Genomic DNA, 20,074 nt, shown 5'->3' on the forward strand with positions numbered 1-20,074 from the left:
AAACTTTTGTATACAAAAAAAAAAAAAAAAGTCTACAGTGGGAGAAAACCTACTGGCAAACATCTATTTATGTTTTTTGATCAACTGTAAATCCAAAAGAGATGAGACTTCATTAATACCAGTGCTCAAGAAGCATTACTTTCTGAAGCAAATTGAGTCTACATTTGTTTGTGTTTTTCTCTAGAGAGTTCCTCCTTAACAGGAAACTTCCTTGAACTTTGGTTTGTATTACAGAGGAAATCTTCGTGGAAGTTGCATGAACATTAAAATAGGAAAGTTTAGGGGAAATAGAGCATTTAAAGCCAACTCTTTATTCCGTTTGCCTATTATATTTTTACATTTTCCTATTTTGTTCTGGAAAATGAATTTTCTTGGGGAAAAAAAGGTCTAATCATATGGAGTGAGCTAATCTATGGCTTAACTACCTTTTGAGTCCTACTAAGGTTTTAGAAGATAATATAGGTAGAACTTGATGGTCATTGATTACAAGGGTCTTTTTTACTCCCCTCAGGAGAATGTTACATATAAACCCTCTAAACTAGTCCATAAATATTGCAAAATATGGGGGCCATGTAATCAACACGAAGGAAGTATAGCTATAACCTCAAATAATTTTTTGGTGTCAAAAGATGCACACAAACTATTTTTATGTATGAAAATACTTATTAGACAAAATAACTTGAAGCAGTGGAATAATTGGCATGTATTCAAATTGTGGTTAATTGAATTCTTCATCTGTGGCTTAGAGAGCCACATGGGGTACAGATTCTGCACAGAGGAAGCAATTTTCATTAACGGGATATAATTTAGAATGAGAAAACATATACACTCTGCCTGCAACACAGTTAATAATTAATATGGAATAAATACATAGACATACACTGAGTTACCATATTTCTACCTGTCACTCTGTAGAGTTTCAGAAACTCATTTGCATGCTAAGTAAGTGTATTTATTCAGGGAGATGACACTGTAACACCACCTTCAAAAGTGGAAGACCTTTATGTCACAGCATCGGAAATGAGTCATCCTCGTTTTTAAAATGGCAAAGTGAGATCAGAATGGTGATTTGATCTCATGCCTCCTTACATCTAAGAAGTTTGCTGGTTTCTCAAGTGACACTGTACTGTTAAAAGGTGATAACCAGTTGCAAAACTGACCCTTATTTTTGAGTCTGGTCAGTTTTCCTGAATGAGATTAGAGAAAGTTTAAAACCTCTTAAGAAAGAATATTATTTCTGGTTTGCGTTCTGAAGATCTCTAGCATTTATTACTTGGTATCTCACATGTGCTGTTAATATTGGGATGTGTCTGCATGCAAAAAGCAAAGTATTTGAAGGAAAGAGAAGAATGTCTTGCAGGATGTGTGAGAAAGTATGTGACATCCATGGGGAATGGCTGACTGAAAGCCAACATCACCACAGGGTTCAGGCTCTGTCAGTGGCTTGCTTCATCAAGCTGAGTTACACCTAATCTCAAAAACAGATAAAGCTATTTGGGATAAGAAATGCTATAAATCTAGATCTCAGAAGGTGCTTGTGCACATATCAACACAGAATGTGTTGGTACAAAGCCTAACCATGGTTTTTACCTCTGGAAAGGTATAAACAGAACTGTAAGGCCAGTCACTTTTGAGACAGTGCCTTGACATGCGCACAGTTCTTGACTTCAACAAAACTGAAAAATATTCCTTAAATATTCCCTTGAATCAAAGCTCAAAACTCCAAATCTCTTGCAAGGATTTCCTAGCATTTCACCTGAACAGATTCAATGCAATAACAGCACTCCCAAATATTTTCCTTGTTTCTGCCATATTTATTTTATGAACCACAGTGATATTTAATATTACTGCATTGTAGGACTGGACTTCATATTTCTTTCTCTTTTTAACAACAGGTGGTAACAATATTGGCAAACATGTCTGTGTTGGACCAGTGTGCTTCAGAAATCATTCAAGGAAATGGTGTGTATTTTAGCTGAATTATATTTTTTATTTCCTTCTGGAGAGTCAGAGTAGATGGGAATGTAGTACTTACAAGGTACATGAGAAAGGCTTCACTAATAGAGCTTAATTTTGCATCCTGTCTCTGCTGCATATTGCACGTTGCTGCTGGGTGCAAAATGAGTCCTGAGGATGGTTCCACATAAACAGAATAAAATTGCCACTGTTTTAGGAACCTTTGCATTTGTGACCACATTGTTGGTGTTCTGTGTGTGCAACCTACTCCTAGATGCAAAGCAAAGGAGTAAAAAAGTAAAAAGTGTTTCAGCAACTTGTATTGTGGTAACACAGGTAATATTGTGGTAAGATGTAAATGCCTTATTAATGCACCTACCAGCAAATTCAAGGCCAAGCAATAGAGTAAGATGGGTGCCTTTTTATTTTTCCTTTTTTTTTTTTTTTTTTTTCTGTTGGGAAACATTAAATTACAGTGAAAATTCACATACATTGCTTTGCTAGGTCAAGTGGGCCTAACTCATGCTGGGTGCTGCAGTGGATTGTCAGGGACAATGACAGCAAGTAAAATTTGTGCATACACTCTGCCATGGAATTTCACAAGAAGCGTTTTCCCCCCTGGCTTTTGAGAGGGGTTGGCACTCATCCTGTGTGTAAAATCTTTTTTGTCTCTGCCTCATGTTATAACAAACAGGTGCTAGTGAGAGGCCACATTCTGAGAATGGTCTTTGAATGCTGGAGAATTTAGGTACCTTCTTCTCAACTCTGAATTTTTTGTATGTTGATTGATTATTATCTAGCTGTGTGGTTCTGATGATAATTCTCTGAATTATTTATGCAAATGTTCTAACAGTTAAAATCCTCTGATGCTACCTGATGTAATCTGAATGCCTAATAGCGTTTGGAGTCTAATAGCACATAATTGTCTTTACACTTAAAATAATCTAGAAAAGAGAAATCATCTTCTTTTTTTGTGGTGCTACAAGAAGCATATCAACTCCTACAGGCAACAGTAAATTAATGAAGACTCTTTAATGGATAACATTGTCTCTTCTGGAGTGAAGAGTTATACAGTAAATTCAAGAAACAGAATTCCATCATTTCCTTCCTTAAAGGATTCCTCATTCTAAAATACCCTTAAGCAGTTTGAGAAGGAAAATTTTAAAGGCTTGCTTCACAGCATGTAAGGAAACAAACAAAAACCAATTACTTCAATTGAGAATGACACTTCATTTAGAGACCTGAAATATATGGCTACAGGTTTTTCAGGTAGTGATTACCTTCAGGTTAATTTAGAAGCAAATAAGGAATTACATTTGGTTGACTGAAATAAGTTAGTGAAATTTAAAAAACCAACTTTTAGAGGAGGAAAGAGTTAGTGCATTTTCTAGTTCCAGAAGATCTGTAGATTCCTAGTGAAGACAAACTTATGCCTAGATCAGATGTGCCTGGGTGCTGAAGTCAAAATTTCAGCCTTCATTTATGTATTCTGCATTCTCCATTTTCGGGCAGTGGCTGGTCTGTATTAACCCAGCTCTCCTTTCCCCTTTATTGCACTGAGATTCTTGTTGGAGAGTGGATAACGACAGCTCTTGTACTCTTTCAGGTGTTCAGCTTTTAATGGAGATGCTCTTTGAGAAACCCTCCTCTGGGAATGCAGCAGAAGCTGCAGCCTGTGAGCGAGTCCAGCAGAAATCTGCGGTGACCCTGGCGCGGCTCAGCCGAGACCCCGAGGTGGCAGAGGCAGCTGTAAAACTCAGCTGTAAGGACGTGTCTCCTGCTTCGTGGCACTGAAAGAGGCAGCAACTGCCAGTCATGGAGAAGCTGTTTTTATAATTTCTAGCCTCACTTGGTGAAGTTTGTGAGAGATATTCCCTATAGAGTCTGTCCAGAGGATGGAGCTAAATGAACCTCTGGCTTGTTTCCCAGAGGAGCCTGAGGTGCAGCATCCACTCAGCACGTGGCTGTGCCTTGCTGTGCCAACTGACCCTGCTGCCTCCTCATCCCTTTATGCAGGATCTGTCAGGCCACAGAAAACTGGGACCCCAGCAGGTCCAGATGGGATGGATCCAATGGGAGGGAACGTGTTCTTTGGGCAGGAGTTTTTTAAGGCTGTGGGGGAGGATTGGTAGGGATGAAACGGAGGTCACAATTTCCACTCTGAAACTGCAGCAGCAAGTAAACCCAATTTATTTGTTTATTCTTTACAGCTGTTAATTATGACTGCTCTGAACTGCATAGCTCCATGGAAGGTCCCTTAAGTATTTGCATATCATCTTTGCATTAGAGATTATATCTACTAAAAAAAAGATAAATGTGGTGCATCTAAAAAATACAACAAAATAAGAAGGTTTTTTTCTAAATGATTTCTCCTGACATTATTTTGTTGCTCTCAGGTATTCCTCGCCTGATTAAACTTTGCAGATCACCAACAGAAAGAAATAACAGTGATTCTGTCTTAGTGGCATGTCTGGTATGTACATTTTAGTCTTCCTTTCATGCTTGTACTGGAAAATTAAGGAAAAAGCATCCCTTTAGATTTCAAAATGCATAAGAATTGCAGAAATGTTTTAAATTCATGTCAGGGTCTCCTGCTTTTCCTCTTAAGCATAATCCTGTACAGTGTCAATTATTCATCCTCAGATTGAAGATTTAAGCCTATAAGGAAGAATGGCTTCATCTTCACATTACTGGGCACCAAAAAATTTCCTTGGAACACTTTGGAATTTAAGGATTCATTCATTCCTAAATTCCATTCTGTGATGGTTCTGTGTTTGTTGAAATTAGCCTTGAGTCACGGGGGTAGCAGCCCTTTAACCTGCACTCACGCATATATATGAAAATATTTATGTAAAGCATCCAAAACCAGGAAAAGATATTTCTTGCTTCCACTCCCATCCAATTTTTTGTTCTTTTTGTGTCACCAAGACAATGCAGTGCCCAGCAAGGAGTGGGCACCAGAAGCTTAAGGCTGTCTCTGCTCCAAGAATGATCCCTGCACTGCATGGGCTGTGAGCCAAATGCCAGAGCTGGCTGATTTCACTGAGCCTTCTGTGAGAGGCCCCTGGGGACATGCGTGATCTAGGGCTGGAGCACAAGCCCTGGTGAATGAGGACTGAAGAGTATTGTTGGACAGTGCTTTAGGATATTAATGTTATTTTAAATGGGAAAGTAATGCTCGGTTATTGCAGCTTGTTCATTCAAGCAGGTCTCATTCAGGATCAAGAAAGTATAAATGTGAGCATAGAAAATGCTGTGATTATTCTTCCTACATGCCAAAAGACTTGTTAATCTTGTGTGGTTAGAGCAGAGACCACAGAGCAATGGCAGCAAACCAGACTATGATTTTTCTGTCTCACTGAAGTTGTTGCTGCACATTCCTTGAATCTATGCCTATTCCTTGAGACATTACCTACCTCCCTTTGTCAGAAATTCTGCTTCTCCTGATGTTTTAGTAATTGCCTGAAGTTGTTTTTTGATAAGAATGTGGCAAAAATAATGTCCTTGAGACATAAGCTGCTTCAAGCTCTGATTGGTATTGTCACTGGTGTCTGAGGGCTTGCACTGTGCTTAGACCTGCTGCTCAGGTCCAAAAGAAAGGTGCCCCAAAATAGTTGCTATTGAATGAGGGAAGATTCATCTGAGAGATGAAGACAGTGAGGAGAGATTAGCCAGGCAGCAGAACTCCTAGACCTGCAGAGCTCAGTTTGAGTTCTGGCTCTTATTTAGGCATGGTTGTAATGGATTCTGCAGTGAAGGCTCTGCCAAAGCTGAAATGAAACCTTTGCCAGTCTGCATTGCAATGATGCTGTTTTGTTTTTCTAGGCAGCCCTGAGGAGGCTGGCAGTCATGAGTCCTGATGGGCTGGAGGATTCAGATTTTCAGCAGCTGGTAAAGCCCAGACTCGTGGATTCTTTTCTGCTGTGCACAAATATGGAAGAGAGCTTTGTATAAATGGGAGCCAAAAACCTTTGAACAATGATGAAGGTGATGGGTACACAGTAAGATAACACATGTACAATTTCATTTGGGTTTAGTCCTATTGTTATTTATGACTTATTTATTCTAAACCCATGAACATGTGGTTTGTCAGAGCAAAGGCACAGAATGAGAAGACTTGTTACTGTGGTTTGAAAAGAGAATTTTTTATTTACTCTCCTGCCAAGACACACAATACCTTATCATTGCCATCTAGCAAAATGTTTTGTTTAGTATAGTTGAATTAAGGTAATGAAGCCAAGAATTTGTTGCTCTGATGTTAAATGCTTCTGATGATGTTTTTTCACTGATATTTTTCTACAGTTAGGACATTTTGTAGTTTTTTTAATAAATGTTTCAGCCTCATCTGTATTTGGAGAAAAATAATCCTAAAAGCTGCAAGTATATACTTTGAAATGGAAGGGATGTTCCAGTCTGAGTCCAGTTCTTAACTGTTATATTTTAATAGAATTATGTAACTGAGAGGAAAATTCCCCAAAAAATGTTCAGATACTGGCTTCAAATGATGCTTGAATACATTCTTAGGCTGTACAAAGATGTGTTCAATCAGAGGATAAACACTAACAGAAAGCTCTTTATTTACATTGACTGAAATTTCCTAAAGAAATACAGAGAATTCTAGAAGAATCTTGGATGGTGTGTGTGTGTGTTTTATCTCATAATGTAAAATTTTCCACCTGTGATTTAAAACCATTACACAGTGACAATTTTCTGCCCTTTCCAAGCCTTACAAGAACTGGAAGTGCTGATATCCAGACATGTTTTTAACATTCAAGCTACTGTTTTTGTGAATAGTTGTTCACACCTATACTAAATAACCTGAAGAGTTTAATTAATTGGAACTTGAATTTTCATTTTTATGGCTTGCTAACTAGTCCTGTATTTTTAAAACTTAAATGGAACCGTTAGGAGCTCTGGAAGTTGAGAAATGGATGATAACCTAAATAAGAAATGTGATTTTTGAAATAAACTTTTTTTCATGACCATTCTTCTTAATTCTTTCTTTTCCCTTTCATTGAAAAACTACATCTATTGAAAATTACACAACCAGCAATATCTTGGTAGTGTTTTTCCCTTGATTTTTCCCAAAGCACTCTGTAGATTATGAAAAAAGTTGTAATTTTTTCCTCATGTCTTCCAAACGTTGCTCTGGATCCTTTTATGATCAGCAACTTCAGGGTTCTAGGATATCTGCCAAGACTCCCCCCCCACATTCCTTCCTTTCTGTACTTTGTAGATGTATTAAGCAGCTTAATTAATGGATGTTTCTTTAGTGTTATGGGGTGTTTGGATGAAAAGCACCAGGAAATTGTGAAGCTGGGATTGCCTTCCACATTTTCTGTGTGTGAGAACTCTGCTTCAAGCAGTGAGACAAAGGTGGTTACTTTTTTCTCCCTTGATTGTATGACTTGAGAAGTTCTCTCCCTTAATGTCTTTCTTGTGAGCTCTCCATATAATCAGCTCTGTCTTGACTGAATTTTAAAACCTTACAAACCATACAGTGACCTCTGTTGTGAGCAGTATTCAAAGGAAAGTGTTGGATCAGATGTTCTAGCAAGCACAGAGATGAATTCTGATTTTTTTTGCTTACTTTGAGACAGTTTCTTAAGTTTCCAAGACTGTTAAAATGCATGGTACTGTAAAATTTTAAAAATATTGTGTTAATAATGGACTTTAACACTTTCCTCACTAAGCAGAAATACATGTGTGAGCTGTGCATGTCTTAGTATAAACAATGAATTAATAAATTTCATAGAAAACTGATTCAAAATAAAATCCTGTTGTTATCATTCTGGTAGCATGGCAGGCCCTGATAAAACACATCAAATTCTACACTGAATTTCTGTACAGAGCCTCATTCTGTCAGCTTCAGCTAACACCAGAGATAGGAATTTCTAGATAGAGTAGGGTTTATCCCATAGCAGATAAATTTAAAATCTCATTTAAAGAAATTTTCCACACATGCATAGTGAACTGAAAGAGCTATTAAGAAAATGCCATCATGGCTCATAATGTTTTAATGTAATTTCTAACAGATCAATCAAATATTCAGTGGGCAGATGGGTAACATCTAATTTGCTCTCAGATACAGGAATGTGAACCCACATTGATTGAATTTACTACAGATACTCTCAATCTGCAAATATGGGTCCATAATTCTAGGCCCATATTTTCCATTTAAAAGTGTTCATGTAACAGATGTGGCTGTTTATATTACAGAAGAAGAGTACATTTAGGTGGAACTCATATTTACAGCAGAAAATATATCTTGAAAGAGCCATTTCAGCAGACCTCTTGTCATCTAAGTGTCTTCAAAACCATTTTGGGTTTTGATTTTTTCACCTAGAGCTGTGCACTTTATTTTTGTATGTGTTAAAATTTATGGGAAAATAAACTTGCCTCTAATTTTACTTGATTCCCTTGGAAATAATAAGTCATTAAAAATATTGTTTTATTTTTCTCATTACTTCTGAATGAGAATTCTGGATTCTGAATGAATTCTTGATTCTAAATGTTTGCTTTGAAAGTGGCTCTTTAGCTTTTAAACAAAACAAACAAAAAATGACAGTTTGAGCCAGAAGAAACATTTTTGCTTTCAAATGTAGTATGAAATACAATATTTATTATTAAGAAATTTTCACTAAAATAAGTATTGTGGTGGCTTAATCCAAGTATATCCATGTACAGGTAAGAGTGAGAGTGGAGAGTGTGTGTGGTACATTCACCCACCACCTCATTTATGAGGACTCATTGACCTGTAGAGCCTGATGTGGGTTAGATATTGGTTTAATCTTCCTGGAAAATGAATGTCAAACTTGTTAGAAATGCTGTTGTTTCACTTAAATTCTTCTGAACATTTTCAGTTTTGTATGAGATTAGAAATGCTAAACAGACATGCAGTGAGCTGCAGGATTCTTTGTAATTTTGATTTACACTCTTTGGACAAGGTCTTCGACTTTGGACAAGGTCTTCAAATTTCAGCTTTGGTTTCAAACTGTTTACAGATGTTCAGGGCCCAGATGTTTCATTCACAGGATAAAGTTTGGTTATTCTCTTTTTGTTGTGTACTTCGTGCATGAATCACTTAGGTGGAATTTTACTTGTCTGACCTTTTCAATTTCAAATTGTATTTACAAAGAATAAAATAATGTCTTTGTAAATTGCATACCTTAACTGTTTTTTGGGGTTGCCTGTTAGTGTCCAAAAGATTACTTCATTTGTAGAGTTTTGCCTTTGTACAAGACTGATTCTGTTCTCTTACATAGCTTGTTTCAAATTTTTGTGTTGATCATCTCCTTTTAGAAAACAACAAGGAACAGTCAAAATAGCCTTGGCTTTTTTTATTTTGAGGAATCTTCTTTGATATTCAGTTTTAATTTATATTAAATTTAATGTATTTAAAGAAGCACTCTAGACAATGTAAATTATTCACCAATGCTTTCATTTTTAAGGGGAGGGGAGAGAAGATGGCATTAAGCATTGGAAGAAAGGTCCAGAGTGAATTTATTAATTGGAGTTGGAAGTGCAGAACTGGTGGGAAGGTGGGTGAATAAGTTTGGCCCTTGACAAGCTAAAGAACTGGGAACAAGAAAAACACAGGATCATTTATTCTAGACACTGATGTTCTTTGTGGAGACCCTTATCTCTGTTTTCTGGTTTCCTCTTGGATCTGAGTTCCTTTTTCCAGCTGTGACAAATTTCATCCTCTTAGGAGAGTATTTGTCTAATTGCTAGTTATCTAACAGAAGAGAGTTCCATGCCAAGGTCTGGTCCTGCTAATTTTTATATTGATGAGGTTTTTGCTGAGAAACTAAGTAACAAAAGTGCCTTGTTAAATAGATGGAATTAGGATCACCTAGAACAGAAAGAAGTGTTTATGGTTCTTACAACAAGGGGAAGGGCCAACACATCCTCCAAAAAGCCTGAGAGAAAGCACGGGAGATCAGCTTATGTGTTTATGTTCTGGTGCTTTTACAAGCAGAGCTGCTGGCTAAGGGTTTATGAATTAATCAGTTTTCAGCTAAATAATTCACATAAACAATCAGAGAAATAAAAGAAACCCACTAGACCTACAGACCAAACACTGAAAAATCTAAGGTTTTTCTCTTTGATTTTCAACAGCCAGTTGCTGAATTCTTTTTTTTAATAATGGAAGTGTGGCTAGAACCCAAAGAAACTGGGATTCCCACTATGGAAACCCAGTGGGGCAAAAAAAAAAATAAAAATAGCAGGTGATGCTGCTACTTTGCTTTGGAAAGAAATTCAAAAGGATCAAAAGGCCAAAATGATGTGAAGAAGGAGGTGTGTATAAGGCAGTGCCTCACTTATCACTGTTGGGATCACCTGTGCTACAAAGCACTGCTGATACCCTCTTCAAGCTTTCTGGATTACCTCTGGGTTTTAACCTGCTTTTGTCCACACTCCTCACAACTTTTAGAACATGATATAATAATGCACTTGTCTTCTAAGTGATCTGCTTAGTCTGATTTTTTTGTATTTAATACCCCATATTTGTAAAAATCTCCTTTTTGGAATAGCTCTGAAAGGATAAACCTAACAATTTATGTCCATTTTGTATGCTCCTCAGGTGAGACAAAGATTATGTTAAGTCAAGAAAGTATATCTAAAAGGATCCAGAAACAAGCATGTATGTTTTCACTTGCCTCAAAAGAATAATTATGGGTCCAAATGATCTAGGGGAATCTTATTTGGTGCTGCCTTTTCAGACTTCAATGAGTCAGTTTGCCTGTACTGAAGTAAAGAGAAGCCAGAGGTAACCCAAGGTTTCCAGGACCTTACAGAGTTAGATGTGTAGAGGTCTAACACACCAAATAAATAGAAATAAAATCTTGCAATATGAAACTAAGAATAAAAACTTTTTTTTTTTTTTTTTTTTCAGAGCAGCAATTAACACAAATCAATGATTTTAAAAGTTTATCCTATCAGTAGAAGAAATGCTCATGTGCTTTATCCAGGGGGGAATTGTGAACTGTTAGAAATTCAGTTCTGCAAGCATAGTCCAGACAAGTAATTGAGGTCCTTTCTGTAAATCACAGAGAAAAGTCTGGAAAAATGGTGCTCAAAGAAATAATGATTTCTTTGAGGGAGCTGTCTAAACACCTCAGCATCTGACTCTTAGTTCAGATCAGGGGAGCTGAATTCCAGGCTCAGTCTGGAAACAAATGGGAGGCACTTTTCCAACTGGGGTTTTAGATACTGTTTACATATCAAACACAATTTCCCTCAAACCAGAAACTTTTTCAAGATCAGACTCGTTTGAAATGACAAAGACATCATTTGCTTGTTTGGTATGTGCTCACTGATGAATTCTGCTTTCCACTGTTTTAAAACAAGGAATAGCTGCATCAACTCATTGATAAAGCTCATGACAATGTGCCAGATTATAGGTTTATTATTACAGAAAAATATCTTGGATTTGAAAAAAAGGGAGAAGGAAAACAGGCACTAAGTAAGAGCTCCAAAGTGAGCTGTTCTGGGCAACGTGTGAAACACCACTGAGCTCATCAATAGAAATGTACATACCAGGAAAGCTGCTGCTCACCAGAAAACAAGAGCACAAACACAAATCCCCTCAAACCCAGTGCATCCTCTTCCCCAAAATAATCAGCTGAGCTGGAAGAAGAAGAAGAAAGGACACTTCATTACAAGGCAGAGCCTGGAACAATGCAACATCACAGGTGAGGCACAGATAAATGAGGACTATTTCCAGGTGCTCCAGGCTATCCTCAAGGATCCCATGCTGGCTTGGAAGTTGCTGACTCTCAAGACCATTGCTAAACCCTTGCACAGGAGTCTCTGCTGCTGTGCTGACTGTGGCCAATGAGCTAGCATATGTTGGGAGCCCTTTCTTGAGTCAGGAAGATGCTTTCCTTGTGCAGATGTGAGGTAGTTCAAAGCTGCATTCCTCTCTGATTTCCTCCAGGCCTTTTCCCCTGATGGCAACAGATTAATGCTGCCCTTCAGAGGCAATGGCAGCTGAAGGATTAGCTCAGTACAGGGGAAAGCCACTGAGAGCTCAAACCCACCATCTGTGAAACTGGACAAGGTATCTGCAGGTGCTGTCCCACTGCTCTGTTACATCTGCATCAAGGCACTCTCTGGGTCTGACATCTTGCCTAAAATTGTGCCTGTCTCCTAACTTGTACTGTTATCACCAGCTCACAACTATTTCTCTTCAAATATTATCTATTCTTCTTTTTTGAAAGCATCATCCTTACAGTTACCAACATGCTGGGTAGTGCACTCAGATGGAATTTCTGGATTTTGCTGTAAAGACCAGATTAATGTTTATCAGTTGTTGCCATTCTCATTTTTTGTTTCTTTTGCCTATGTAGGCTAAAAGCTACAGGAGTGAATGCTCCTTTCCATCCTTTTGTGTGATACTGAGGTCTCTAAATTGTTCCTTGCATTTGAGGCCACTTAAAGAGAATTTATTTTGAAAAATATTAAAAACAAAGGCCAATTCCTTTGGCAGTAGCAGGATGGTCTTGTTGTTTGAGACCCTTGGATATTCCTTGTGTGCAAATGTCTTTGGAGCTTTTTGGCAGTGAATGATCTGACAGGGCTGTTCTAGAGATGCCTTTTGTATCCAACACCTGTTCAGCTGCAGCTTTCATTCCCTAAAAACAGCTGATTTCAAACTTTTTTTTTCATTTCTAGAAAATGATTTCAGCACTTCTGTTGCTTGCAAACTCATCTGAGAGCCCCTTTCATGTGGCCATACTTTTGTTGCTTCTCATACTCCGTGGAAGTTCTGCCTTCTTCATTTATCCTTTGATCACCTTTTTAATTTGTTCACTTTTCTCATTATGTGCATCAATAAAATATCACAGCTGTTTTAATTTGGATTTAAGGGCTATCAGTTGTGAGCAATAATCAAACAGGCTGCTGAAAATTAAATCATTAAAATATGGTTTTGGAAAAGAGGTGGAACTGACACCAGGATCTCAGGCTTTAAGTATTTTGAAGGTACTTTTAGGGTAGTGTCTTTCACTAATGAAGTGTGGATATATTTTTATTGAAAAAATTATTTCTTAAATAGTTAGATTTTTTTTTTAAATTAGAAATGTTTATATTAAAAACACCATAAAAAACTTCTGCAATAGATTTTACCAAAGAGGTTCTTATATTTTTTTTTCATGACATTTCACAAAATTTTAATGTCCCTTTTTACCTTGAGCCCAGAAATGACAGTGTTATCAGAAAAAAAAAAAAAAAATCTAGTTTCACCCAGGGGCTGCTTTTCCAAGCAAATGCCCAAACACCAAGTGTTTGGTTTTTCTTGCAGCACTGGGGTGGTTCTGTGCTGCAGTCTGCAGGTGTGTTCTGTGTGGGAGGCCTAGGGGCAGGGAATGTATGCAATGCAAGAAAAAGCAAAGATCCTGCTGAAAGTCCTCATCATTTGGAGAGTTCAGGTGTCCCCTGCCTTCACTCAGTGCCCTCTGGGCTTCTTTAGTTTTTCAAAAAACCTTGAATGGTAACTTCTCTCTGTTCCCATCCTGACAGCTGAGAGCTGCAGCCTTGTGGATAATTCTGATTTTGTCTGCATACCTCTTTCTTTCTGCTTTATTTGTAACACTTGCCTGCTGAAGAATCATCTTCCTTACTGTTTGTTTACTCATGACAGGCTTTTCTGAAATCTGAGAAAACTGCAGTCAAGCTCACCACATAATTAATAAAATACCCTTTCTTCTGTGTATAGACAGCATTATTTTGGTACTACTAAAGCATTTTCTGGAAAACTTAACCAGTTTTATCAGGGACAGTTGCTCAAATTATTCTCCTCCATTTACATAGTCTTGTCAATAAACTGCTTTTAACAATTCAAGCAAAGAAAAACCTCTCTCCAAATTTAACTTATTTTCAAACAAGGAAAAAATTCCAAATGCTTAACAGGAAAGCTTGTTCCTTTAAAAATTAGAAAGCAATTAGAGAATCTTCTGAAAAGAGTCAATTGTCATGTAGCAGCCCAATGTTTTGCCATGGAGTGCATTTTTCTTTTTTCCTGAGAAGGAGCACAGTGTTGCTATTGTTCAGTTTCATGTTAGTTCTGGCTGCTGTTCTACAAATCCCATGGACAATGGGGTAATTTAGAGGCCCCTTTGCAGCTGGGTGGGAAAGGAATTGCAACAATAATGGTTTAAATATTCTTAAAAAGTGCTTGATGGTTTTTTAACTTGTTCTGGTGACCTGATCCCATGAATAAGGACATTTTAAAAAGTCTAAGGGATGCGTTTGAATCTTATCTCGCTTCCTAAAATACTTAAGAACCAATTTTCCTTACATCTGGAATGTCTTTAGTCAGTTTGGCTGTTTTAATCTGGGTGAAATCTGAATGGGAGCAAGTAATCTAGAGACCTGCAAATGAACCTTTCTGAAATCTTTCAACCACTGCTGAACTCATCAGAAATACTTGATCATTATACACTGTTATGCATCCAACCTCTCTTCCAAGTCTTAAGGGGTGAATGCAGCCAGAAAGTCAGCTTCCCTTGGGGCCACCTGCTAAAGTGACAAAAAAAAGTCACACAAAACATTTTCTTGCCCTGGGAACTGCTGAGAATTAATTTTGTCCTCTAATATCCTTTAGAAAATGTAAAATTTGTCTCTAAAGAAAAAGATTATTAAAATCCCTTCAGAAAATGAAGTTTAGGCTAAAGAATTTTCTTCTGTAGCAGAATATGGTTTTCTTAATTTGGTTTTTCACATTGCAATGTGCTGTGGGTCTGAGTTGCTTTTTAAAGAGCAGAGTAAATTATTTTTGGTTTTGTTTCATGATGCAGAGAAATATAAAGGGATTTATTAATGTATTAGTTTCATTTAATAATTAAATTTTAAATAATAATAATTTATTTATTAATTAAGAATTAAGAAAATGCATTAATTGTCAGATGTGAGGAGTCAAGGTCAGTGTAAGCAAATGAATATCCATTGATGTTGTTTCTCAAAGATGCAGATTTTATCTGGAATTGAGTTTCATCTGATGTTAATTTAAAGATATTTTCTTCCCTAGAGACTGAGTGTGCAAAGAAGAAGGGAAAGGACTGGGAATGTGTGTCTGGATGCAACTGACCAGAAGCATGAGCCCTTCTTCCACCATGTCAGAACTCCAGGCTCCCAGTAGGAGTGGAAAAAAAATGTAGCCATGAAAATGAGGTGAAGTGAAGCATGAGGCCTCGTTTTTCATGAGAGGAGAGATAACAGAAAGGAAAAGCTGAAAAGAATTGAACCCAAATGTTTAGGAAGGAGACGCTACTGGGGCTTGCTGAAACTTGGGAAACAAAAGCAAATGAAATGTTGCATGGAATAGTTGTGAATGCTGGAAAACTGACTGTAGTCACAATCAGAGTTAGAGTTACTATCAAAGCACCAATTAAAACTTTGATAGTTATGAAGTATCGAGTGAAAAGTGAAAAAATCAATACAACACCAGGTACTGTTTTGTATTAGCAGCAACATCACCACTGGCAGCTGATCTGCTCGTGCCTTGGTTTGCAATGGTGGCAGGAGCTCTAGAAGCTCATTAATTCATTGGCACAGATTAGAAAAATGGATATATTCTTTTTCTGTCAAAACACAATGTAACCCAAAGCAAAAGGAGTCTCTGTGCTTTCACAACTCATGATGAAGTGCAAAGTGAGTTTTCCAAAGCTCCTTTTAGATGTACTGAAGGACTTGCTGGGGGAGAAGTGGGGACATCTACTGGAATTTTAAAACACTTCATCATCTGTTTCCAAGGCTGCTCGTGAGACATGTTTGGTTTAGGTCTAAAGTTGGATGAATAATGCAGAAACAATTTCCACTTATATTTGTGCAAATTTGGAAGCAAATCTTCAGCCATCTTGGGGTTGCTTTTGGTGTCATTTCCTGCACGCTCTCAGAGATATTAAACTTTAATCGCACAACTGTTGGCAGAAAATAAATGTTAAGCTCACACAGGAATACTATGAAAAGTGAATTTCTAATGTGCTTTCTGTGTACCACAAAGCTGATTCCATGAGTTATGTTCATTAGACTGGAGGATGGAAACAATATTAAGTGATTTATGGGACTAACTGCAATTGAACAGCGAGTTTGTGCTTGGAGTAGCAACCCCTTACTTTAAAAGAAATTAAAAAAAGAATTCAATGAGGAAGGAATATGTGAAGGAAATTGCAACCCACTCCCCACATTCCATGGTAAGAAGGAAGGAAACTCATCCAAAATTAAATGCATTCATTAAAAATGATTCCTTTAGATCCATTTAAAGCATGTTCTAACTTTAATCTCCTAATTTCTTGGGGGTAGATTGAGATGTGTCCTGCATGCCCAATAAGAGTGGGAAGGCTCTTCCTGCACCCTGATGTAAATTGCTTGGACTTTGGGACAGGGCCTGCAGGAGCAGCAGGGTTATGGATGTGCTCCCTTCCTCTCCTCAGAGAAAGCCTGGGGAAGGGAGGGAAAGGGGAATGAGGTTGCAGAAGGGGAAGCTGTTCCTCTTGGTACAGAAATCCTGGCTTGCTGAGTTTGGATGAAGGTTGGGGTTTCCCAAAATTTTACTGCTATGAACCAGTGAATAAAAAATTCCTGCTGTGACAAGGAAGGTGTAGATAAAATTGGCCTGAAGGGATGTTTTCTGTGTTATCTGTGTGCCACTGGAATTTCCCTGCCCCATGCCCTTCAGCCTATGCTTTATTTTAATCCTGAAAGTTCAAAGAATTATGTCTACAAAGTTTATGACCTGATGGTATGATGTGATTGTGTCATGCAATTAAAAGCTGTTGGAAATGAGAAGCAGGAGTTTTCCCACCCACCTTAAACTAAAAGCCAAATTCCCAATGTTTGAACTACACTGGTACTTCACAGACTGGTCCACAGAGTTTCACAAACTCTCTGTTTTACTGGGCTCTCTGCATTTTCAGCCTTTGCATACCATGGGCTAAATAAATGGTGTGATTTCTGGTGGGTAATGTGAAATGATTGCTCAGCAATATTTAGAGTTACAGGCACAAGAAATGCCACGTGCAAAATGGAGAATGTTGTTCCTGTCAGTCCCATCACCATTTTTCTTGCTTTAAATATTACACATAGCTGGTTCACATTATTGTGCTGGGGGTTTTTACTCATCATATATATATCTATATATTTTTTGTTAAAAATTTCCAGATCTGTGAGAAACTTTAGAAACCTAATGTTTTTCACTAAGCTGTCCTTAAGGATTTTCTGCTGGAATGACAAAAGAGAACCATTTGCTGCTCATCAAAATGCACATTTACTTCCAGTCTTACCTTAATATTTTATTCTTTCAGCCTCCAGTTGTGTCCTGGGAATCAAAGGAGATCCCAGTCCCCACAGCCTTTTCAGTAAATTTTTGTTTTGCACACAGTTTGCAGGGTGCTCTGGTTGTGAGACTGTCTGGTTGAAGAGATCACAAGTGACAATCTCACTTACCTGCTGCCCATCAGGGACAGTTTGGGTGTCAGCATTATAGGGAGAAATGCTCACATGACTTTTCTGACTTTAATAATAAGTTTTAATCCTCCAGATTTGTTAGTAAGTGTTGACTTTCCTGCACTGTGTCTCTGATTTACCATAGTGACACGTTTCTATCAATATATCAGTCTCATTTGGTCGGTCTGCTGCTCCCCAAGTTTCCTAAATTCATCCCAAATAACACGTTTTTAATTGAAAAGAGATTCCCTGAGTCTGTCTGCATATCCACATCCACTTCTAACCATTTTTGAGGCTTAAACCTGCTCCTGTTGCAGACCCTCCAGTATCCAAGATGTGTGGGCAAAGTTCTTGTATATTTTCAATTAGTACTTTTCATGATTGCACTTTATTGGATCAGGTCATTGCTGGGGAAACACACCTGCCTGTTGGGAATGCCAGCAGCTGCCTGCACAATGGGGCTGGCAGAACTCCTGGCCCAAGGTCAGTAGTATTTCAGTACTACATGCACTGACACAAGCTGAAGATGTGGCTGAAGGCATTAAGGTAAAAATACTCCTATGTCAAGGCAGTGAGACAATAAAGGATTGAGGGTGCAAGTACTAAAATCTTCCCCAGACAATGGCACATAATATCCAACTAATAGTTGGGGTAAATCTGTCTGATATGAACTCCATATCATTTCTGGCAAGAGTTGCTTTCAAAAGGTGATTGCAGAGAACATTTAAAATAGCTGTGAGAATAGCCCTGAATAACGAGCTCATTATTTACTATATTTGTGTTTTGTTGAGTTTATTTGTGGTACTGCCTGGTTAGGTTTTGTGGATCCTTTTCTGTCCTTTCTGCACAAAAGCCCAACTATGGAAGGTTTCTGAAAGCAACAATTGTGATTTTATAATGAACCACAAGAGGGGGGAGAATGAACATAAATGAAAGAACTTGATTTCAGTGAACAACTGTTACATTTAGGGCAATGCTGTATCAATGCTGAATTTAGGAATCTTGGCCAGGTGCTGGCTGTGGAATGAAGAGTTTGAACCAATAGTGAGATGTTTTCCCTAAGATTCATCTTTTCTGGTCTGCTGATTTCTTGCTGAGCTTCTCTGAAAGCTGTGGGCAACCCACACTCAAATGTTTCTTGTTATGCTGAGTGTGCTCATCCCTTTCTTTATTGCCTTCATCAAACACAAACAAATGTTAATGAAATGATAAAAACAGAGATCTCTGTGACCTCAATAATCAGTTTTATAACTTCCTACCCTGCCTTTCAATTTTTCCCTGCATTTATACAAAGGAGCTCTCTAACTCATACAATCAAGGAATTCCTCCCTGGTGCATCAATGAGTTTTTGGTGTCAATATTAAAAATAAATCAGCTTAGTCTTGTGATTATGGCCTGATACAGGACTGGTGAATTTCCACGTGGTTTCAGCCTGCTCTTTAAAGAAGGCTCATAGTCCCCTGGTCCTTGTGTGCAGAAGCAGCTACCCTGTGACAAAGCTGGGAACTCCTGGAGATGGTACTCTGGGACTGCTGGGACCACATGGCCCTGGATCAGCCCTTGGGAGAGGATGCACCAGCAGCTCTGGCAAGGAATCAACTTCCTAATCCCAGGACTGTGGTGGCAGTTCCTATAGCCAGCCCAGCTGAAGGGTAAGGAAGGAAAACAGATTTTAAGAAATCACCCACTCCACTTTTTTTTTTTTTTTTTTTTTTTTTTTTTGTTTCAAAGTGTATACAAGGGACGAATATTTTCCCAATTTTTGGTCCTTTGTATCTCATGTTCCTCCTGGCCTAGGCTGTCAGTCCTCTGGGAGAGGGATAGGAAAAGAAGCATTCTTACTTCCCCCCGGATTAGGAAAGAAGCAAAGCAACAATTCTAACAGTAATATGAGGATGGTATTGCAGCAGGTGTTTGCAGCATGGCAAAAAAAAATAAAATAGAGTAGTAGAATAGTCAGAAAACCTCAGCTTTTCACTGCAAGTAATTACAAGTACCTCACTAGACTGTAACTCTGAGAGAACACCATGTAATGTTATTAGGCAAAATGATAATGTCCTTAATTTCATGTTCAAAAGCTGAATGGTTCTGAAGGAGGCTTGCAAAAAGAAATTAAGATAGTTGTACTGGAAGACAGAATGTTGATTACCAGCAGTGAGGTATCCAGATTTGACTAATGGCACAGTTATTGTATGCATAAGCCCTAATGGTGTTTAAGTGGTTGCTAGAATGAATGCAATTAATGTAATTTATTTGTCAACATCCAAACACTATAATACTCAGAATAGGATGGGAGGTCCCTTGCCTAGCACATCACCCTATGAATATTTTTCAGTGTCTCTTTTCACAAGTACACAAAACCAGTGACTATGTGGGTTTTTTGTGTGGTTTTCTCTCTTGTTTTTCTTTAATTATTCTCATGTCTTAAGGGGTAACATGGAAATAACTCCACTGATTTAAACTCATTTTGTTTTGCTTGGTTTCATGGATTTTGGAGGGCTATTTTAGGATGTTTTGGTCTGTCTTGTCACTTGAAGACAATAAATTTCATCTATTCTGCATGTCCTGAGTTGTTTAGAGAGGGATCCTCCTGGATTGTATGAACTACTGTAGGGTTAACAGTAAATTGATTACTTTCTTGAATTGCTTCAGTGATTGATGGTGATCT

General features: G+C 37.9%; 1 protein-coding gene across 1 annotated transcript in view; it reads left to right on the forward strand.

Annotated features, from left to right (window-relative positions):
* INSC (INSC spindle orientation adaptor protein) overlaps nt 1–6,350 on the forward strand; it is a 120,074-nt gene extending 113,724 nt beyond the window's left edge. The window contains exons 10-13 of the mRNA XM_050974722.1: nt 1,896–1,962; nt 3,563–3,718; nt 4,353–4,429; nt 5,782–6,350. Of these exons, the coding sequence (XP_050830679.1) occupies nt 1,896–1,962; nt 3,563–3,718; nt 4,353–4,429; nt 5,782–5,910 (429 nt within the window). The 3' untranslated portion in view covers nt 5,911–6,350. The remainder of the gene's footprint in view (nt 1–1,895; nt 1,963–3,562; nt 3,719–4,352; nt 4,430–5,781) is intronic.
* The last annotated feature ends 13,724 nt before the right edge of the window (nt 6,351–20,074 follow it).

The sequence above is a fragment of the Serinus canaria genome, chromosome 5, assembly GCF_022539315.1.
Source record: "Serinus canaria isolate serCan28SL12 chromosome 5, serCan2020, whole genome shotgun sequence".
NCBI classification, from domain to species: Eukaryota; Metazoa; Chordata; class Aves; order Passeriformes; family Fringillidae; genus Serinus; species Serinus canaria.